The 20,802-nt window shown below is 38.6% G+C and overlaps 1 protein-coding gene across 1 annotated transcript in view; it reads left to right on the top strand.

Moving 5' to 3' along the window:
* Positions 1-16,144: 16,144 nt before the first annotated feature.
* The window catches only part of LOC308676831 (vomeronasal type-2 receptor 26-like), a gene marked incomplete at both ends in the record, with an annotated part of 4,952 nt that continues 294 nt past the window's right edge, over positions 16,145-20,802 (top strand). Inside the window, 6 exons of the mRNA XM_081342867.1 lie at positions 16,145-16,224; positions 16,790-17,081; positions 17,490-18,350; positions 19,442-19,669; positions 19,948-20,074; positions 20,198-20,802. The exon at positions 20,198-20,802 is cut by the window's right edge and continues 294 nt beyond it. Coding sequence (XP_081198993.1) covers positions 16,145-16,224; positions 16,790-17,081; positions 17,490-18,350; positions 19,442-19,669; positions 19,948-20,074; positions 20,198-20,802 — 2,193 coding nt within the window. The remainder of the gene's footprint in view (positions 16,225-16,789; positions 17,082-17,489; positions 18,351-19,441; positions 19,670-19,947; positions 20,075-20,197) is intronic.

A 20,802-nucleotide genomic window follows, 5' to 3' on the forward strand; every position in this document is an offset into this window, starting at 1 on the left:
AAAAATGCAAGCCTGTAACCTGGTACTGCAGGTCAAAATAAAAAAGACCTCCACAGCCACCTTGTCTTTCCCCTTGGAACTCATGTGTCAAGCCCCGTGGGCTCGACATCACGAGGGGAGCTGGGGGAACGCCGCACACACCGCCTGTCCAAGCCTCACGGCAAAAGCCGCCCAGAAGCAGCACAACCGGCAGTGGAACGGCTGCCAGCCACCATGGGCAGCTACACAGAGCCCACAGTCACATCCCCGAAGGGCAGCTTCTCTGAGACCCTGTGGTGCGTCTGCGCCGACGGAGCTGCCGAAAAGACCTGCAGGCAATCAGAAAGACAGCTACAACTCGTTCTGGGGCTTCCCAGCAGCCTGCTCCCCGGCAGCGGCGCCGAGTGGGCCAGAACCAAGCCCAGCTGGCAGGGCGTTGTGGGGGGTTGCAACACTGAGACACTGGATGGTGGAGGGGAGCACAATAGGGGCCCAAGGGGGCACGGCAGGGGGATTTAGGGCACACACTTACCTGCAAACCGTATGGGGCTCGAGAGCAGGGGGCGGGACACCACACGTGGAGATGGGAAGGGGGCGGGTTTTTACGCAGGCTCAGCTGGATGCTGGTCTGCCGGGGGAGGGTGGGGCCGATAACCCTCAGTGTTAAAAAGCGCGTTGGGACGACTGGCTCCCAACGCTGACTTTGTAACTGCTTGGAACCTCTGAAGTAAAGAGATCCTTGCCGTCAACCGTGCCACGTTGTCGTCGTCTTGTTTCCAGCGCGGATGACTTTGACATCATGTAGAGGGGAACAAAAAATATCCAAACACTGCAAAACACGAGCATGCTGAAAGCGATAAACTTGGCTTCACCGAAACAGCCAAATAATTTTCAAGCATGGAAAACAACAATGAATCTTCCAATGGCTAGGAAGCCTGTGTGGCCTAGGACAAGATAAAACTTTATTGAAGATCCTTTATTCCATTACCCAACAGTTTCTTCAATACACACGTTCATAACTAAATCAGGGAAAGGGGGAGAGTTTGCCAATCACACCAGATGTCTGTTTTAATATAGAGCAGGAAACTACAATGGAAAGGGTCCATTGTTTCCCTATCCATGTCTTTGCACTTGACCCTGGTTTTGTGGGACAAGAGAGACAAGGCTGGTTTTGGCTAACACACAAGAAAGCCAGAGAAAGTAATCTCAAAAGGTGGTTGTTGGAGAAGGCATGTCTTTTTCCCTCCACAGTCTGATGGGCACAGCCACTCCCTCGAGTGGCACTCTGCACAGCCAGTCAACTAATATTCCACTTACACTTTTCCTGCTTCCAGTCTCACCTCCTTTGGTGGTAGCGGGGCCAGTGGCATGATGGTGGCTGTATGGGGCCTCTGCATTTCGGTGAAGGCGACTGAGCCAGAGCCTATGGAAGTGGAGGGGGGGTGAGCTGTTTCTTCAGACTGAACCCCAGCTTTCAGAGTTCCTCTTCTGAACAGCATCAAATAGAACACTACACCACCATACTGTATAGCCAAAATTTGGTTTGCCACAATTCCATGAAAAAATTACATAGGTACAATGCATACCAAACAAAATTAAAATTTTATATCATCATTGGTAACTATATGCTTTAAATAAAGGATGAGACAGAAAGAATACATTTCACATCACGTCATTTCACTAAATATCCAATATTTGTAAAATCTGATAATAGTTCACCATGAAAATAGAACAATGGATAAAGAATGACTGCTTGTGACCCACACGTTCAATTAAATGTACAGGATTCAGAAACTTTTTAAATTTTATATTTCAAAGAACCCTAAACAATCCAAAACTGATATTCTATGATACTGTACCAATACATGTTCATTAAATGTTAATCAGCTTTTTTCTTTATTTTTACAGTGGTTTATGAATAGAAAGTATAACAACCATGAAAGAGTTTGCACACTTTGGATATCCTTTAAGTCAACATCTGAAATCTCCTAACAGTAACCAAGAAATCTAGATTCTGAAAGTCTTCTTGAGATAATGTGTTGAAAAGGTGAGAGGGGTTAGGTTAAACAATCTTTGAAAATGTCTGAAAATACAGCAGCATGAACTCTTCTTTTTGAATGGTTAACGTTAATAAATCTCAATAATCATAATAATTTTCCAAAAATCCTCCTTTCACAGAAATAATTGCTTCTATATGTTTCATGTACAGCAAATAAGCTTTCTAATCTTCTTTGTCAGCAATTTCTTATAGCAAGAAGGATTGTATGAAATACTAAGTCCTCTTTATGAGTTGCTCCCTGTGGTTTAGCTGAGGCCTGAAAACAATGATGTAGCATTTTGGCAAAAATATACATCCCAGTAATGCAGCGCCGGAGGACAAGATGGAGAAGACCTCCACAGCTACCATGGCTTTTCCTTTCGTACTCAGATAGGCTGGAAAGAAGGAGATCCACACACTGCAAAAGGCCAACATGCTGAAGGTGATGAACTTGGCTTCATTAAAACTATCAGGTAATTTATGGGCAAGAAAAGCCACAATAAAGCTGGCGATAGCCAAGATACCCATGTAGCCCAAGACACAGTAGAAGAAGAAAGCTGACCCCTCATTGCATTGTAAAATCATTTCTTGGGACTCTGAGTGCATGTCTAACTCAGGAAATGGGGGTGATATTGACAACCAAAGCATACAAATACATACTTGAAAGAGAGAACAAAAAAAGACAGTAGAAGAGGCCAATCTTTTCCCCACCCATCTTCTCATCTGAGATCCTGGTTTAGTGGCCATGAAAGCCACAACCACTGTGATGGTTTTGGCTAATACACTAGAAATGGCCACTGAGAAGGTGATTCCAAAAGCTGATTGTCGGAGAAAGCAGGTCACTTGGCCAGGATGGCTGAGAAAGAACAAAGAGGAGAGAAAACAGAGCAGAAGAGAAACAAGCAGGGTGTAGGTGAGGGACCGGTTGTTGGCTTTGACAATGGCAGTATCCCTGTATTTAATAAAAGTCCTAAGTACCCACATTGTGAGGAAGAAGAAGGAAAGAGCAGTTGAGGCTAAACCAATGCCTAGGGTTTCTTCAATAGTGAGAAAGACCACCGGTTTCACAATGCATTCTTTCTTCTCCTTATTTGGATAATGATCTTCTGAACATTCAAAACAGTCATCCATATCTGGAACAAAAAGTCAAGGAATTTGTCATTTATGTGTTTCCTATTTTTGAATTTTATTTCTATGTAAATAAAGCTTTACTTCAATTGTATCATTTAAGATTAGCATAAAATAAAGAATAATGGGAAGGGCAATCATTCTTTGAAATGCAGTCTTTCTAACATTTTCAAATCTTCTAACATTTTCAAATTTACTACAATATAGACAATCTGCATAAATTCCAATAATGTGTCCATGTGGGTTTTCTGGTGAGAAAAAAGGAGAAACCACGATATTAAATGCTTATCCTGAGTTCACAGGAAAAAATATTTTGTTTACTGAGTCTAAGGGAGAAGACTAACTAGTGCAAATAAGGTTGAAAATGGAACAAAAATATAAATTTAAATAAATTACTAGATATAGACAATGTAATCATATAAACTCTGTTGTTCAATACTTATATAGTTTGTATCTGTATAGGAAACATGACCTGTAGGAAGCTCAAAGGCAAATGGATTGTGATCCACAGGTAAAGAAATGAATATTCATCTTGAAGTTCTCATAAAACTACTAATTATATGCATCCTAAAGTAATGTGCTACAGTTTTGTTGTTGTTGTTAGTTGCGAAGTCGTGTCCGACCCATCGCGACCCTATGGACAACGTTCCTCCAGGCCTTCCTGTCCTCTACCATCTTCTGGAGTCCATTTAAGCTCACGCCTACTGCTTCAGTGACTCCATCCAGCCACCTCATTCTCTGTCGTCCCCTTCTTCTATTGCCCTCAATCTTTCCCAGCATTAGGCTCTTCTCCAGTGAGTCCTTCCTTCTCATTAGGTGGCCAAAGTATTTGAGTTTTAGCTTCAGGATCTGGCCTTCTAAAGAGCAGTCAGGGTTGATTTCCTCTAGGACTGACCGTTTTGATCGCCTTGCAGTCCAAGGGACTCGCAGGACTCTTTTCCAGCACCATAGTTCAAAGGCTTCAATTCTTTGGTGCTCAGCCTTTCTTATGGTCCAGCTTTCACTGCCCTACATTGCAACTGGGAAGACCATATCCTTGACTATACGCACTTTTGTTGACAGGGTGATGTCTCTGCTTTTTAGTGTGCTGTCTAGATTTGCCATGGCTTTCCTCCCAAGGAGCAAGCGTCTTTTAATTTCTTGGCTACAGTCCCCATCTGCAGTGATCTTGGAGCCCAGGAAAATAAAATCTGTCACTACCTCCATTTCTTCCCCATCTATTTGCCAGGAATTGAGAGGGCCGGATGCCATGATCTTAGTTTCCTTGATGTTGAGTTTCAACCCAACTTTTGCACTCTCCTTCTTCACTCGCAACAAGAGGCTCTTTAGTTCCTCTTCACTTTCTGCCATTTGAGTGGTATCATCTGCGTGCTACAGTTTACTTAAGCATATCTAATGAAAGCTTGCTAGAATGTCTAACCTACCCATTTGATTTGAAATCTTCCCTTCAGGACATTGAACACAGTCATAGCAACAGAATTTCTTTTCTTCATCTCCTTTCTTCCAAAATCCAGGGGAACAATGGTCATTACACTGAGAAAGTGGAAGAACCTGGTTATAAACATAAAAGGTTTTGAAAAGGAAGATCTTTAAAATAGTTTCAATTTTTTCTTTTCTTTTAGGGAGGCAAATAATCTTTTACTTCCCAAAGGCTTCTGAATTTTATCAACCAAGATTTATACTGTGCATTAAAAAGATGTTGAAATTACAAGGATGTATAAAAGGGCCTGCTTGAAGAGGAGCAGAGCAGGTAGATAAATTGGCATGAAGGCGATATTATGGAAATGAAACAATTCTTGTAATTTCAAATGGAATGGTATCCCACATATAAATTTGTAAACTTGGTTTTAAAATCATAATACCAGTTGATCAATTGGGTAAATGAACATTTATATGGAACATGCTATTATTTTTCCTTTCAACAACAAAAATCAGATTTGGAAAGTGACTATCTTCAGTATGGCTCAACACACAAAGATCAACAGATCATAATGGATCAATATGCAATTTGTACAGGCTTTTAAACAATCATGATTACCTACCTGGTTAAATCCAGGGTGCCAAAGGATTGTGTTCCTCTCAATGATGAATTCCTTTCCTTCTGGAGCATTGGACTTTAACTTTCCAACTTTAACTCTCTGAAACGATCTGTTCGGAAAAGTGATCATGTTGACAATGTCAAAACCGCCTTGACCTTCTCTTTTGTCCTTAAAGAAGACTTTTTCTCCAACTGAGTTATTAAAATAAATTCTTTGAAGAAACTTGTGGAGCTACTTGAAGAAGGATAAGAAAATGGGAGTCCAAAAGAAAACAATGGATTAGGGATAAAAGGATTTAAACTTCTGTTTATTTTACTCCCATTTTCCAGTGAATGAAAAAAAAATGTCTTCCTAACTTGAAATATAGAAGAAGAAAATGTCAACCCACAATGAATGATCAATAAATGAGGTATGGAAATCACTTTCATTGTATTAGTCAATGATGACAAGTACTTTCAAGCACCAAGCTCAACATTTTTCTTGGTAGTTTACTTTAAATCTAAAAACTAGCATCACTTCATGAAAATAGTGCACCTCTACTGATAAAATACAATTGTCATAGTCTCTAAATCCACAGTATCACAACCCTGTTGACTAAATTACAAAATACTAATAAGAAAAATGAAATATCCACATTTGAGAGAAGTCTGTTGGGCACAGAGCAAAGAAACACTGCCTTCAAATCCTTCTTCATTGAATTTTTTTCTTGGAACTGGACTGGATAAATTTACAAGACAGGCCCATTTTATGAAATAGTTATTTATAGAACCAAGGATGATATATAAATCTCATTGACTAGATTGAAATTTGCAAAGTCATTGCTTATTTTCATCCCCTTGTATTCTGTAACTTAAAATCACCTATTACACCAACAGCTTTCTACTGATATGTGAGTATAGGCTAGGGCAAACCAGCCACAATCAATTGTGGATAAAAATGACTATTCACTAAAACAAAAAGATGGGTAAAGCATCTTTTGAGCCATTACCTGCCAAGGCTGAAAGTCTGCAAATTCAAACCTTTGAATCTCTTTCTGTTGGGATCTTGATCTCACTGCCTCATGTAAAGAATATGCCACTGCATAGACTGCATTGTAGATACTGTAACTTTGGCCAGTCATCTGCAGCTCAAACAGAGGTGCAGGAAGATTCTCCAAATTCTCTTCTCCACTACAAGTCTCATCACGTAGTAAGGAAAGTTCTTTATTTGAAAATGAACAGTCAAACAATTGCTCCCAAACATCTTGAAAAAATCCATTTTCATGGTTTGAAGATTTGATGACTTGAAGAAATTCTTTGAAGCCTTGAACTTCTCTTGAGTGCACTGTAAAAGAAAGGGCCCCATGGAACACCTGGAGATCCAAACCTCTTTGAAATGCCGTGAGTATGAAATCAATTGGGTACATCAGGATCCAAACTTTTCTCAATGGTGTACTGTCTTCATCCTCTAGATTACATAGCAACACAACAATTCTGAGCCACAAAATTGTGAATGATTTTCCATAGACAAGAAAAGCATTTGTTTTCTGATCTATCAGCTTATTACAAATCATTGAGTTTTTTTCAAGTAATTTGGACACGTTTTCCAAATTTACTAGTTGTGGAATATTTTGTGAGAAAGCTATGCAGATGCCATTCTGGGAAAGCAGTGGCTGCAGTTTCTGAAAGAAATATTCTCCTTTGTCTGTATCAAGAGTGAAGACTCCAATCCATATCCATCCAAACTGGAGAAGAAGTTGTATAACTCCAGTATATTGATGGTCCTCATTTGGGACCATGCAATAAAGTGAAGATAACTTAGTACTCTGGAATTCTTCTTGGGCAAAAGAGCCATAAGTCAACTAAACTAAAAAAAAGGAGAGCCATTATTCAGGAGAATCAAGGGGAAAATATGGAAAAAATGATTGCTTGCTGAATGGAAATTGATTGAAGGCGTCCCTACACTGAACATTTCTCTGACTAGACATAGATTATGGAAGATGAACAATATAAGCAATATGGTCTCGGCATGAAATATTTCCTCATCTGTGGATTATGAAACAAAATTACCATGCTGATATAAGGTTCCATAATGCTCTTCCTCATGAACACCTGGAATATGGCTAAATCTGGAGAAAAGCAACCCAGAAGCAACCAAGGAGAGAAGCAAACTAGAACTAAGGAGAAATTTCCTAATGGTGAGAGCAATTGACCAATGGAAGAGCTTGCCTTCAAAATATGTGGGTGCTTCATCAATGAAGGCTTTCAAAAAGACACTGGACATCATTTATCTGCAATGGTATAGGGTCCCCTGTGCAAACAGGGGTTGGACTAGAAGACCTTCAAGGTCCACTCCAACTGTATTATTACATGTTCTAGGTTCCTTAGAAGTAGACTTATTGAATAAAATACTTAAATGTGAAAGACTATCCATGAGATTCTGGAGAAATGGAAAAAAGTCAAGTGTGTTCTTCTTTATTGCTTTTTATATATACAGATCCCCAAAAGGGCCCTAGACCAGTAATCATCCAACAATTCTGGAAAAAACATTCAGTTTTCTACTAAACTATTATTATCAGAGCCCAATAAAGACATAGCACATCTATTGCCAGGTGATGGTCAAAACACAATAGCCTCCTTAAATAAATTTAATGTTGTTTCTCTAAGCACTGATGATGTTATCTAGTTAAGGTAATGAATCATCTGCAAGAAAACAAGCAAGTTCAGAGAGCACCAAGGACCCCTCATAATTTAGGTTTTCCATTTTAATTTTCCAATCTATGATCATGATAAAAGATTTTGATTTATCAAAATTGCATTAGCTTGGGCCAGTGCACTGCATTGTTGAATCAAATTACAGAAAAGTAGCAAAGTGGACTTCACCGAAGTCTGGCAGAAAGGCATGGCAAACATCTAATATATAACTTTCATTACAAAAGAAGGCAAAGTTTCTCTCACATCCCCTGCCCAAACTACCTGTGGAATTTTGTAGACATTTATACTTTCTGCCATATAAGATGATGTATCCGAACCTAATCCTCCTACGATGGCCATGAGATACTTCTGGCTATCACAATGGTAGTTAGGGACAAATTCCTGGGATTTGAAAAGCAGGTCCAGAGTGGTGCGGTAGGTCATCCTTGGATTGTGGTAACTATCATAGATGTGGAACCCAAGAGTGAGGTTAGGCAAGATTTTGGGGTCCTCATTGATCTCCTTCACAGCAAAAGCCAAGGCAAGGATATGCTGATAGAATTTGGTTATTATACTGTAAATAGGTTAAATAACCCATTAGAAAATATATATATAATTGTTGTAAGGTGGCAACATTTCTATATGAAGAAGAAGAATTTTTGTATCTTACTGAAACTGATAGATGACAGGTTTTCTGAAACACTCAATAATTAGTACAGAATTCAAATATACAAATGTACTATAACGATATAAAAATAGTAGCTTTTTTAAAGCTACCACTTTATTTTCTATCCACTTAACACAAAACTGAATATGAATAGATAAAGTAGACCTTTTAAAAAACACTTTAATCTCACTAAATGTTCCTCAAAAGACTTCTTGCAGCATAGTTTCATACATTTTACAAGAAAGACTTCAATATAATATAAAGGAAATTATTTCTTCTCCAACATCCAAATAGATTACAAAGACAAAATGACTTAGATAACATACAAAAACTGGCATTTACGTTCAAACAGCTTTTATGTATATAAGTTTTGGAGGATCTGATTAAGATTAGAAACTACATGGGAAGGAAAAAGAACCCTTACAGTGGTAAACCATAACCTTTTAAAGACGGATGCTCCTTAAATTTAAAATCAAGAAAGTAGTAAACAATTTGAGACACCATCCCACCAATGATGAGGTCACCAGGCTGGTACCACTCATGTGGAACCAGGAACGCATGACTTGCAGGGCAGCTCAGAGTAACTATTTTGTTCATCAGGAATACCAGAAGGATTAACTTCATGACTCTCTGCAAATGGAGAAAACGTCTATCATTCAAAGTGAAGTTCTGGCAGAGAAAACAGAAGGAAGCAAATTTGTGGAAGTGAAACTCAGACAATCAGCATTACCTCTTCCTGCCTCCCTGTGGCTCTTGAATTTTTTATATGGATTGTTTCTCCCTTCCTATTGGAGTGATTTCAGTAATTCATAAGGGACATAATTACCACTGAAGTATAGGCAACCTGGCAATTTTCTTGATATAGCTGACCAATACCTTTCTTTTAGATAACATAATACATGACAGAGACAAAGCCTGTTTTGAAAACATCTGGAGAAATAGAATTGGACAATTAGTAGGTTAAGACTTGATTTTGTATTTTTATATTATTCTGTACATACATGCAGGCTGGATTTGTAAATAATATTTTCCTTTGTACATAATATTAGGTCACACTACTTTATTAGCATGGGTATCATAGTCTCCACATAAAATCCCTTATTTGTTGAATTTCTGACTATGTGCATGCCTGTGTCAGCTCTTTTTCTGACAAAATATCCAACCACCTACACCATTCTGAATAACCTATTTACTTTATTTTGAGGATATCTTAGAAAGATTTGTCCAAAAAAACCTATGCAAGGGATGAAAAAACAAACGACCAACAATCAAAAATGTTTTAAAAAGCATGTTTCATTTAGAGTGACTCCAAATCTTCAACCAGTTCATTTTTTCTCTAAGATGAAAATGCAGATGTATAAATGTTATATCGTTCCCTCATTTCAATCATGTGTCTCTCAAGTGGTTCATAGTTTTAAGAAGAAACTAGGGAAATAAGAGTTAGATATGTTGCCTTATAAAGCTGGAGTTTCTACACTTTTCAATTGCAGAAAAAAATGCATATATTTGATACGATCAGAAATTATATGGAGCTGGGACAGACATTATCAAATGTACTAGGCCAGTGATGGCAAACCTTTTAGAGACCAAATGCCCAAACTGCAACCCAAAATGCACTTGTGTATTGTCGGGTGTCGGGTGGGCATGGCCCATTGGATAGGTGTGGCCAATTGGATGGGCATGGCCCATTGGGTAGGCGTGGCTGTGGTGATAATGGCAGACTGGGTGGGACTAAAAAGTTCAATCAATCAATTCCAACTTTGTGAGATCTTTTTTTTCCCGTGAGAAATTGAAATTGATTGATTGATTGAACCTTTTTTTTGCACACAGTAGCAGAGGCCTAAAGCAAAAAGGTTTTATAAAACCCAGCTGAAGCCTAGGACTGGGGCAATGGCGCATGTGTCCACAGAGAGGGCTCTGCGTGCCACCTGTGGCACGCATGCCATAGGTTTGCCACCATGGTACTAAGCAATCTCTAAAGCATTAGGTTCATCTTTCTAAGATCATGTTTGAAATCCTCACCCCTCGATTTAATTTTGCATATTAGAACATGGTCAGTTACTGCACTGCAGTGACTGAGAATGGGATGTCAGTGGTAGAATCAAGCCAAGTATACATAGATTTGTAGTTATTTCTGGGATGTTTGAGGAAACTAGTCATGTATCCTGTGAAAGAGAGAAAAACTTCAGGAATAGTAACTTCCCACCTGGTTCCCTACATAAGGTGTATTTTCTGAATTGCTAAATGTCAATGAAATTTGGGAGAAACTTCCAGGAAAGAATGGAAACGTTTTCTCTGACCCCTATTCTTTTTACAAGGTATGATTGTGGAATCAAATTTTAACTTTCCTAAGCACTTTACAATGATTGAGGAATTTGCCTAGAGATCTGGATCAGTCCAACAGAAGGCTATGAAAATCTAACTTTTCCTATAGGGATTAGGGGTATATTGTGGAAGGGAGGGAGAGAGGGAGGGAGGGAGGGAGGGAGGAAGGAACATAAGGAGGACAGACCCCTATTCTTTTTACAAGGTATGATTGTGGAATCAAATTTTAACTTTCCTAAGCACTTTACAATGATTGAGGAATTTGCCTAGAGATCTGGATCAGTCCAACAGAAGGCTATGAAAATCTAACTTTTCCTATAGGGATTAGGGGTATATTGTGGAAGGGAGGGAGAGAGGGAGGGAGGGAGGGAGGGAGGAAGGAAGGAACATAAGGAGGACAGAAAGAAAGAAAGAAAGAAAGAAAGAAAGAAAGAAAGAAAGAAAGAAAGAAAGAAAGAAAGAAGGAAGGAAGGAAGGAAGGAAGGAAGGAAGGAAGGAAGGAAGGAAGGAAAAGATGGACTGTATCTGTATCCTTCTAATGAATATAAGATGTCTACTGAGCCTTGATTTCGAAAAGCTACTTTATACAATAAAATTGAACCAGAATAGAGCTGGAAGGACCTTGCAGGTCTTCTAGTCTAACCTTCTGCTCAAGAAGAAGACCCTATACCCGTGCTGGCAAACCTATGGCACGTGTGCCACAGGTGGCACACAGAGCCCTCTCTTTGGGCATGTGCACTGTCGCCCCAGTCCTAGGCCTTCAGCTGGGTTTTATAAAATGTTTTCGCTTTAGGCCTCCGCCACCATGTGCAAAAAAAAAGGTTCAATCAATCAATTTTAACTTCTCGCAGGAAAAAAAAGATCTCATAAAGTTGAAATTGATTGATTGAGCTTTATTTTTAGTCCCACACAGCGGTGGAGGAAGTGATGCGTTGGAGCTGGAAAGAAGGTACCGCATGGGGTGGGGGGAGCGGTGGGAGCAGGGTGCTCCCTGAGAGGGGTGGGACGGGGCCTGTGCATGGGGTAGAGAAGCAACGCGGCAGTGCTACCATGATGGTAGAACAGTTGCTTCCCTCCCCCTGCCAGACACCTGCCAGACTCCGAAGCCGTGCAGGGCAAGGTTGCTGCATCCATTCATTCCTTTTTGGTTCAATTTGGCTGGAGTTTAATTTTGTTTGCCTATTATTTCTCCCCATTCTCTTTCCCTAAAAAGGTAAAGGTAAAGGTTCCCCCGCACATGCGTGCTAGTCGTTTCCGACTCTAGGGGCCGGTGCTCATCTCCGTTTCAAAGCCGAAGAGCCAGCACTTGTCCAAGGACGTCTCCGTGGTCATGTGGCCGGCATGACTAGATGCCAAAGGCACACGGAACACTGTTACCTTCCCACTGTAGTGGTCCCTATTTTTCTACTTGCATTTTTACGTGCTTTTGAACTGCTAGGTTGGCAGAAGCTGGGTCAAGTAACAGGCGCTCACTCTGTTACGCGGCACTCGGGATTTGACCCGCCAAACTGCCGACCTTCTGATCAACAAGCTCAGCGTCCTAACCCACTGAGCCACCACGTCCCTTCTATTTCCCTAGCAGTCCCCAAATTCAAATTTTCAATTGCTTTTCATTTTAACTATATATGTAAGATGCGAGAACATTATCAAATACAAGTCAAACACTATATAGAAACAGTGGTAGAGGAAATATCTTGGTGGGCTTTAATAAAGCGTAAACTTTGCAATGAGAAGCTCATGATCTGAGCCACAGTCAGCTTCTGGTCTTGTTTTTACTGACTATATAGAGCTTCTCCATCTTTGGCTGCAGAGCATATAGTGAATCTGATTTCTGTGTTGACCATCTGGTGATGTCCATGTGTAGAGCCATCTCTTAGGTTGTTGGAAAATAGTGTTTGCTGTCACCATCGTATTCTCTTGACAAAATTCTATCAGCCTGTGCCCTGCTTCATTTTGTACTCCAAGACCAAACTTGCCTGTTATTACGGTTATCTTTTGGCTTCCTACTTTAGCATTCCAATCCCCCATGATGATAAGGACAACATTTTTTGGTGTTAGTTCAATAAGGTGCTGTAGGGCTTCATAGAACCAGTCAATTTCATTCTGTTCAGCACCAGTGGTTGGGGCATAGACTTGGACTACTGTGATATTGAATGGTTTACCTTGGATTCGAACTGAGATCATTCTGTCATTTTGAGGATTGTATCCCAGTATTGCTTATCCTATTCTTTTATTGACTATGAAGGCTACTCCATTTCTTCTGAGGGATTCTTGCCCACAGTAGTATACCTGATGGTCATCTGAATTAAATTCACCCATTCCTGTCCATTTTAGTTTGCTGATACCTAAGATGTCGATGTTCAGTCTTGTCATCTCTTGTTTGACCACGTCCAGCTTTCCTTGATTCATGGATCTTACATTCCAGGTTCCTATGGAGAAAAAATCTTTACAGCATCGGACTTTCCTTTCACCACCAGATACATCCACAGCTGAGCGTCCTATCGGCTTTGGCCCAGTCGCTTCATTCTTTCTGGCGCTACTAGTACTAGCCCTCTGCTCTTCCCCAGTAGCATATTGGACGCCTTCCGACCTGAGGGGCTCATCTTCCAGCGTCATATCGTTTTGCCTTTTGGTACTGTCCATAGGGTTCTCATGGCAAAGATACTGGAGTGGTTTGCCATTTCCTTCTTCAGTGGATCATATTTTGTCAGAACTCTCTGCTATGACCTGTCCGTCTTGGGTGGCCCTGCACGGCATAGCTCATAGCTTCATTGAATTACACAAGGCCCTTCACCACAACAAGGCAGTAATCCATGAAGGGGATATCAATAGATAGTGGAACAAATCTCCCAACTTTCTATTATAATAGACTCATGTTTGGAAGTTATTCAAAGCCAGTTTGAACGTCAGAGTGAGGGCTGACATCACAGCTTAGCTACTCAACCTTCTCTCCCTTATTGCTGACAAGGACTGAGCCACGGGGAGAGGAGCCCATTCAAATAGGAGAAATAAAGAGATCCCTTTTTGCTGAAGAAAGAGAGAGGCACTGTTTTGTTGTTGTTGTTTGTTTCTTTGTTTCTCTTACTGTAGAGATTCTGGGCATATAGTGAGAATCTGCCCAAACAGAGCCTCCAGAAAGGAGAAAGGGCTCTCAGCCAAGGCATGGGAGACCACTGTGCTGAACACAGAGGCCAGAACTAGGGAAACTGGAGTAGCCCCCCTCTCAAGAGTTCACGAAAGGGAATATTCAGACATTAAAGAAAGATCAACCCTATCCAAATCAAGGTATATTGTTGAAATGTTATGCTGCCTTGACCTACCACATGGACTAGAATAAGGGACTATAGGGTTAGTGGATTCTGGGGCAAGAACCAACTTTATAGATTTTGCAGTAGTTAAACTTTACAAATCCCTACAGTCAATCTAGACACCTCAATGTCTAGCAATAGCCCATCATACAGAACTGCTAACCCTGTGTGTCACCAGCCACCATCTCTTTCCGATCATCTTGGGATCAGGGTGGCTCAAACTTCAAATCCCAGGCTGGAACTCTAGCTCCAGCTTACCAACCAAATATGACCAGCAGATTAACAGATCCTTTACAGTAACTGGCAGAAAGCCCCAAGTAGGGAAAAGTTAAGATACCAGTTAAGTACACAGATTTTCCAGATGTTTTGGGAAAGGATGAAGCAGTCCTTTCCTCACATAGAGACCACAACTGTGCTATAGACTTGGTTCTGTAGGGTTACAATACCCAATAAGAGACAGTAACCAATGTCAATTAAGGGATGCCACAGTACTTTATTACCAGGATCAATTAAGGGGGGCATTGAAGCACAAAGACAGAATAGTAGTACCCCTATTTTAGGATACTGACTTTAGTAGCTGGAACAGAAAAGTGTATACTGTAATAGGCCAGAAAACACAGTTGAGGTAGATTAGTTAGTTAGCCAGCATAATTTTGTGCTTGGAAGATAGTCAGCTAATGCATGTGGATGGGCTAACTAATCTGCTAGAGAAGGTTGGCTTGTCTTACACAGAATTTATGTAAGAGAGACAAGAAGCTGTAAAGGAACTGTCATAAGAAAACTCTATAGTGCAAGGCTGGAGAAAGTTGGTCAGATCACCTCCAGTTCATAAAATAACCCTTGCTTGAATTAGAAGAGGAAGGAATGGGGTTTTCAGAAGCACACAAAGTGTATGTTGTGCTGAATTCTCTTGATGATACATGGGACATGTTGGTATAAATTGAAATTTAAGAAACTTTTTTCTGTAAAACCTTACGAGATACCATGCAAAGAGGTTTTTTTTTCCCTTTTTGTAATGTTAGCCAATTCCCCCAAAATTGCTGAAATGAGTAAAAGGTATTTCAACATAAATGTAGGCTTTATATCTAATGTAAGTCACTCTGTCTTTCAAATGTTTCTAATTGTGGGAGAAGAAGTAATATTTCTTTAGATTTTGTTAAAGTAGGAAACTTTAGTGCAACAAATCTTTTGAACATTTTTAGTGAATTCAAGGTATTGTTTTTTAAAGTGTGCATTGTTACTCCTCACAAAACATACACAAAATAAATCACTGATACCTACTGGATCTGTTCATATTCTATTTTTTCAAAAAGTGGTTGAAAATAAATGTGATAGCTTCAAAAACACTTTCAACAACTAAGCATCTATTTTATTATAAATCTCCCTTACATTATTGTCATTGGCATTTGCTCATTTTAAAAAAAAATTGTGGAACCATTAGCCAATTATTATCTCATCATAACAAAATAATTATCTCCTAGAGGAATCACCATGGTTTCTTAACTAGACCAAAATACCAAAGTTTCCATAGAAGTGAATGATATTCAACAACAATAAAGATATCAGCTTGGATATAAAGTAACATTGGAACCGCAGGGAGTTTAGCAGAAGGGTAATAACGGCTCTGTAAGACTCTGCATCAGTTTTCCACCCTATATTCTCCTTTGCCAGAGTATCTGTTCAAATCCTGATGGTGTTCAAGATACAATTTTGCACTCATGTGGATCTTCAAATAGAAAATGATAGATTTTCTCATTACGTGCATTATCAGATATTAGCCTTGGATCAATCTTTAGATGAAGTATTGGATTATATGTACTTCCTGATCGATAGGTTGGAAGGGAAAACATTTTCACAATAATAAAAGTATGAAAATGTTTTTTCTGATATTTTTGGTGCACAAAGTAGGTACTTTAAGATGCCCTGCGAGTGATGCTTTCCTTGTTCCACATGAATGGTATCAGCCTGGTGACTTAATCATTGGTGGGATGGCATCTCACATGGGTTACCACCGTTATGAATTTAAATTTAGTGAAAATCCTTCTATAAAAGCTTATGAAATACCAATGTAAGACTTTTTTTTCTCTATCAAATCTTACTCAGACTTTCAAAAGTCCTTTATATGACTAAAAGTTCTTTGTTCATAAATTTAGGATTTTTGATGTAATCTATGCCTTATATTTTTTGAGTTGTATCTGGTTGTGAGAGAAAAAATAACTTTTAGATTTTTCCAAAGTCCTTGACATGAAATGTACAAAATTTAAGATCAAGAAGTCTATATTTGAACAATTACTGACATAAAGAATTTTTTTAAAAAAGATTTGGCATTATCTCTCTTAACAAAACATACATACAGTAAATCAGTGATACCTCCTGAATCTATTCATATACCATTTTTTGAAAATGTGATAGAAAATATACTACTTTGAAAAATACTTGTATTTGTTGTAATACATATTCATTGGAAGTTATGGAAATGCTGTGTAAAATAATTTTGAACTCTGAACAAATTATTAAGCATTTTAGGAAAGCTATTGTCTTCCTGCTACCATAAGATGTTTCTTACTTATATAGAAATGATGCCACCTTAAAAGTCTTGTAAAAATTCAATGGGGGATTTAAATTATTTGTAGCATAATCACCAAATTTCATCAACACGTCCTTGCCTTGGCCTTTGCTGTGAAGGAGATCAATGAGGACTCCCAATTCTTACCTAATGCCACTCTTGGGTTCCACATCTATGACAGTTACCTCAGTGCAAGGATGACCTATCGCACCACTCTGGACCTCCTTTTTAAATCCCATGAATTTGTTCCTAACTATAAGTGTGATAGCCAGAAGAATCTTGTGGCTATTATTGGGGGATTGGATTTTGTGACATCATCTCATATTGCTGAAATTACAAGATTCTTCAAGATTCCACAAGTAAGTGGTGAAAGGGTTAAACACAAAAATTCTACATTCTGTTCTTAATGTTGTTATGAAATAATTAAGGAGCATTAAGATTAGCTTAGATTTGGAAAAAGATGTTCTGCCTGCTTAAGGTCTATTAGTTAGAACAATTTTGAAATTACAATGCCAAATACAGAAGTGAATATCTGTAGACTTTCCCTACGTGAGGAAAAACGTGAACATAGTATTCTTTGCTTCTATCAAAAGAATTGATCAATTATATGTGTTTGAAGTAATTCCAAGAAATTCCTTTCCATATTTATGCTTAGGCGAATTTCACAAAAACAATTCCTTCCTTTGATATATTTTATATGAAAACTAAATCAGGAAAATTACATTTGATTTAACAACTCAAGAGAATACTACTCCACTTTCTTGCAGCTGACATACGGCTCATTAGCCCAAGAGGAATTTGAGAACAGTAAGCTCTCTTCACTTTATTTCATGGTCCCAAAAGAGGACCATCAATACATTGGGATTATCCAACTGCTTCACCGTTTCAGGTGGACCTGGATTGGGATTTTTACTGTTGGTAACAACAATGGAGAAAATTTCTTACAGAAAATGCAGCCCTTACTTGCAAAGCATGGAATCTGCTCAGCATTCATACAAAGGCTTTCACCAGTACGCCCAGAAGACTTCACAGAACTTTATCAAACAATCTCAATTATTTCATGGAAATGGATAAATAGCAAAGCCAATGCATTTCTTGTCTATGGAGGAGCATTGTCAATTATGTGGCTAAGAATTGTCACATTTATGGTAGATCCTGAAAGGAAGGAAATTTCATTATTGAAAAAGGTGTGGATCATGACTGCACAAATTGATTTTGTCTTATCAGGATTCCAAATCAGTTGGGATCTCCAGATGTTTCATGGGGCTATTTCATTTACTGCTCATTCAACAACAGTTGTAGGTTTCAAGGAATTTCTTCAGGCCGTAAATCCTCTTTCAGTCTACAGAGATGAGTTTCTTCAGGAAGTTTGGGAACAATTATTTGATTGTTCATTTAAAAAACCAGAATTACATGAAACACAGAGTAGGCAGTGCACTGGCGAGATGAAGCTAGAGGATCTTCCTGGACCTGCCTTTGAAATGGAAATGACTGGCCAAAGCTATAGTATCTACAATGCTGTTCATGCTGTGGCTCATGCTTTGCAAGCTCTATGCACATTACATTTCAATAGAAAAAAAACTATGATGTGTAAAAATCCTGATCTTCCACATCTCCAGTCTTGGCAGGTATTCCCCTTGCACTGGACACTTCTTATATTTCAATAAACAGTTTGACGTAGAATTATACTTTCAACCCATTGTGTAAAGTCTTAATATTATCTGCATTTGGAATCAAGCTTGAGAAAACAACTTAGAAATAAGTTGTAATTTCCTGATGGTGAGAAAAATTAACAATGAATTAGTGGAATACTTTGCCTTTAGAAGTTTTGGATGCTCCAACACTGGAGATTTTTAAGAAGAGGAGGACTGCAATTTATCTGAAATAATAGAGCATCTCTTCCTTGAGCAAGGTGTTGGATTAGAAGACCTTCAGGTCTCTTCTGACTCTGACATTCTGTTCTGTCTAAAATAGATACAGAAAAAATAGTTTCTCTTATTATTCTGGTCATTGAGAAGCTACTGTATAAAGTATGGTTTATTTGTCAGCAGACATTATTGACTAAATCATCATACATTGCACAAGATGAAAGTGATAATTTAGATTACTTGTCATTGCCTTCTCCAAAAACAATCAATTCCCCAAGAACCTTGTGTGACTCATGGACTTTTCATGGGTAAAAAGCTGAGCTTTCTATCTCTATCAGAGGATTAAAGGAATGAAATAAAAATGGTCCTTTTTAGATGTGGCATGCATAGTATGAGACATGAAACATGTTTACAATAATCTCTTTCTTGCATCTCTCTGTGGAGGAATGCTTGGATCTCAGATTCTAAAGGACATTAGGCTAAAGGACATTAGTCAGACCTCAGAGTGTCAAATAACTTTATATCAATGAGGAAATATTATTTATTTATTTTATCTTGAATTATTTCTTTAAGTAGTGAACCTAAAACATAATTAAAGGAAGTTACAAAAAACCAGAATCTTTTTTACATTCTGCTACAGTTCATTCTTTCCTTTCCTTATATTAATATTAAATTAGGTATATAGTGTGGACGTGTACATTATCATGCAATATTGATTATCCAAATTCTTAGCACACATATTTAATTATAGTTATAGCAATTGGAAGAATGACAATGAAATTTTAATATGCTTTTATCCACTCTATTATATAGCTCTCAACAACCTCTTTCTTTCATTCTCTTTCAATTAGCTCCATCCATTTCTTCAAGGCATTTCTTTTAACAACTCAGCTGGGGAGAGAGTGTTCCTGAATGAGAAAGGGGAAGCAGCAGGTGGATTCGACATCACCAATTTGATCACTTTTACAAACAAATCCTTTCAGAGAGTTAGAATTGGAAAGATTGATCTACAAGCTTCAAAAGGGAAGGAATTATCCATGGATGAAGATTTGATTGTCTGGAGTCCAGCTTTTAACCAGGTATTGAATTAATGAATCCACCATGCCTTAATCCTTTAGGATCCCATATTGAACATAGTCTCTTTAGAAATCTAATTTCTGAGGGTTTTTTTAAAATAAACAATGGCATATTCTATCAAATGTTGCTGATGATCAAGGATTCCTCAAATTGACAAAAGTGATATTACAATGTAAAAGCCATGGTTGCATATTTGGTGTGCATTTCATGTGAAATCAGAAAAATCAGAAACTGTTTTAAAAACCCTCCTTTTCAAAACATTTATTTTGTTTATTGTAAGGTTCTTCCATTTTCTCGATGCAATGACCCTTGTTTCCCTGGGGACCGAAAGAAAGTGATTGAAGGGGATCAGTTCTGCTGCTATGACTGTGTTCCATGTCTAGAAGGGAAGATTTCAAATCAAAATGGTATGGTAGGAATTCTACCAATTTTCATTAGACTTAAGCAAATTTAGGATGAATACAATTAATAAAATGAGTTTCACTGATTTGGAATGCCTAGATAACAAATTTCTTTGATTTTCTTCCTAGATATGGATGATTGTTTTGAATGTCCAGAAGATCATTATCCGAATAAAGAAAAGAATGGATGTGTCCTGAAACGGACGGTGTTTCTAACTATTGAAGAAACCTTGGGAATTGGTTTAGCTTCTTCAGCTCTTGGTTTCTTTTTCTTGACATCTTGGGTACTTGGAATTTTTATTAAGCACAGGGAGACTCCCATTGTCAAAGCCAACAACCAGTCCCTCACCTACACCCTGCTTATCTCTCTTCTGCTCTGTTTTCTATCTTCTTTGTTCTTCCTCAGCCAACCCGGTAAAGTGATCTGCCTTCTCCGGCAATCAACTTTTGGAACCACGTTCTCAGTGGCTATTTCTAGTGTGTTGGCCAAAACCATCACTGTGGTTCTTGCTTTCATGGCCACTAAACCAGGATCTCAGATGAGAAGATGGTTAGGGAAAAGATTGGCTTATTCTACTGTCCTATCCTGCTCCTTTTTCCAAGTATGTATTTGTATTCTTTGGTTGTCAACATTTCCCCCATTCCCTGAGTTGGACATGCACTCACAGCTCCAAGAAATTATTTTACAATGCAATGAGGGGTCAGCTTTCTTATTTTTTTGTGTATTGGGCTAC

The sequence above is a fragment of the Vipera berus genome (assembly GCF_964194415.1).
Source record: "Vipera berus genome assembly, chromosome: W".
NCBI classification, from domain to species: Eukaryota; Metazoa; Chordata; class Lepidosauria; order Squamata; family Viperidae; genus Vipera; species Vipera berus.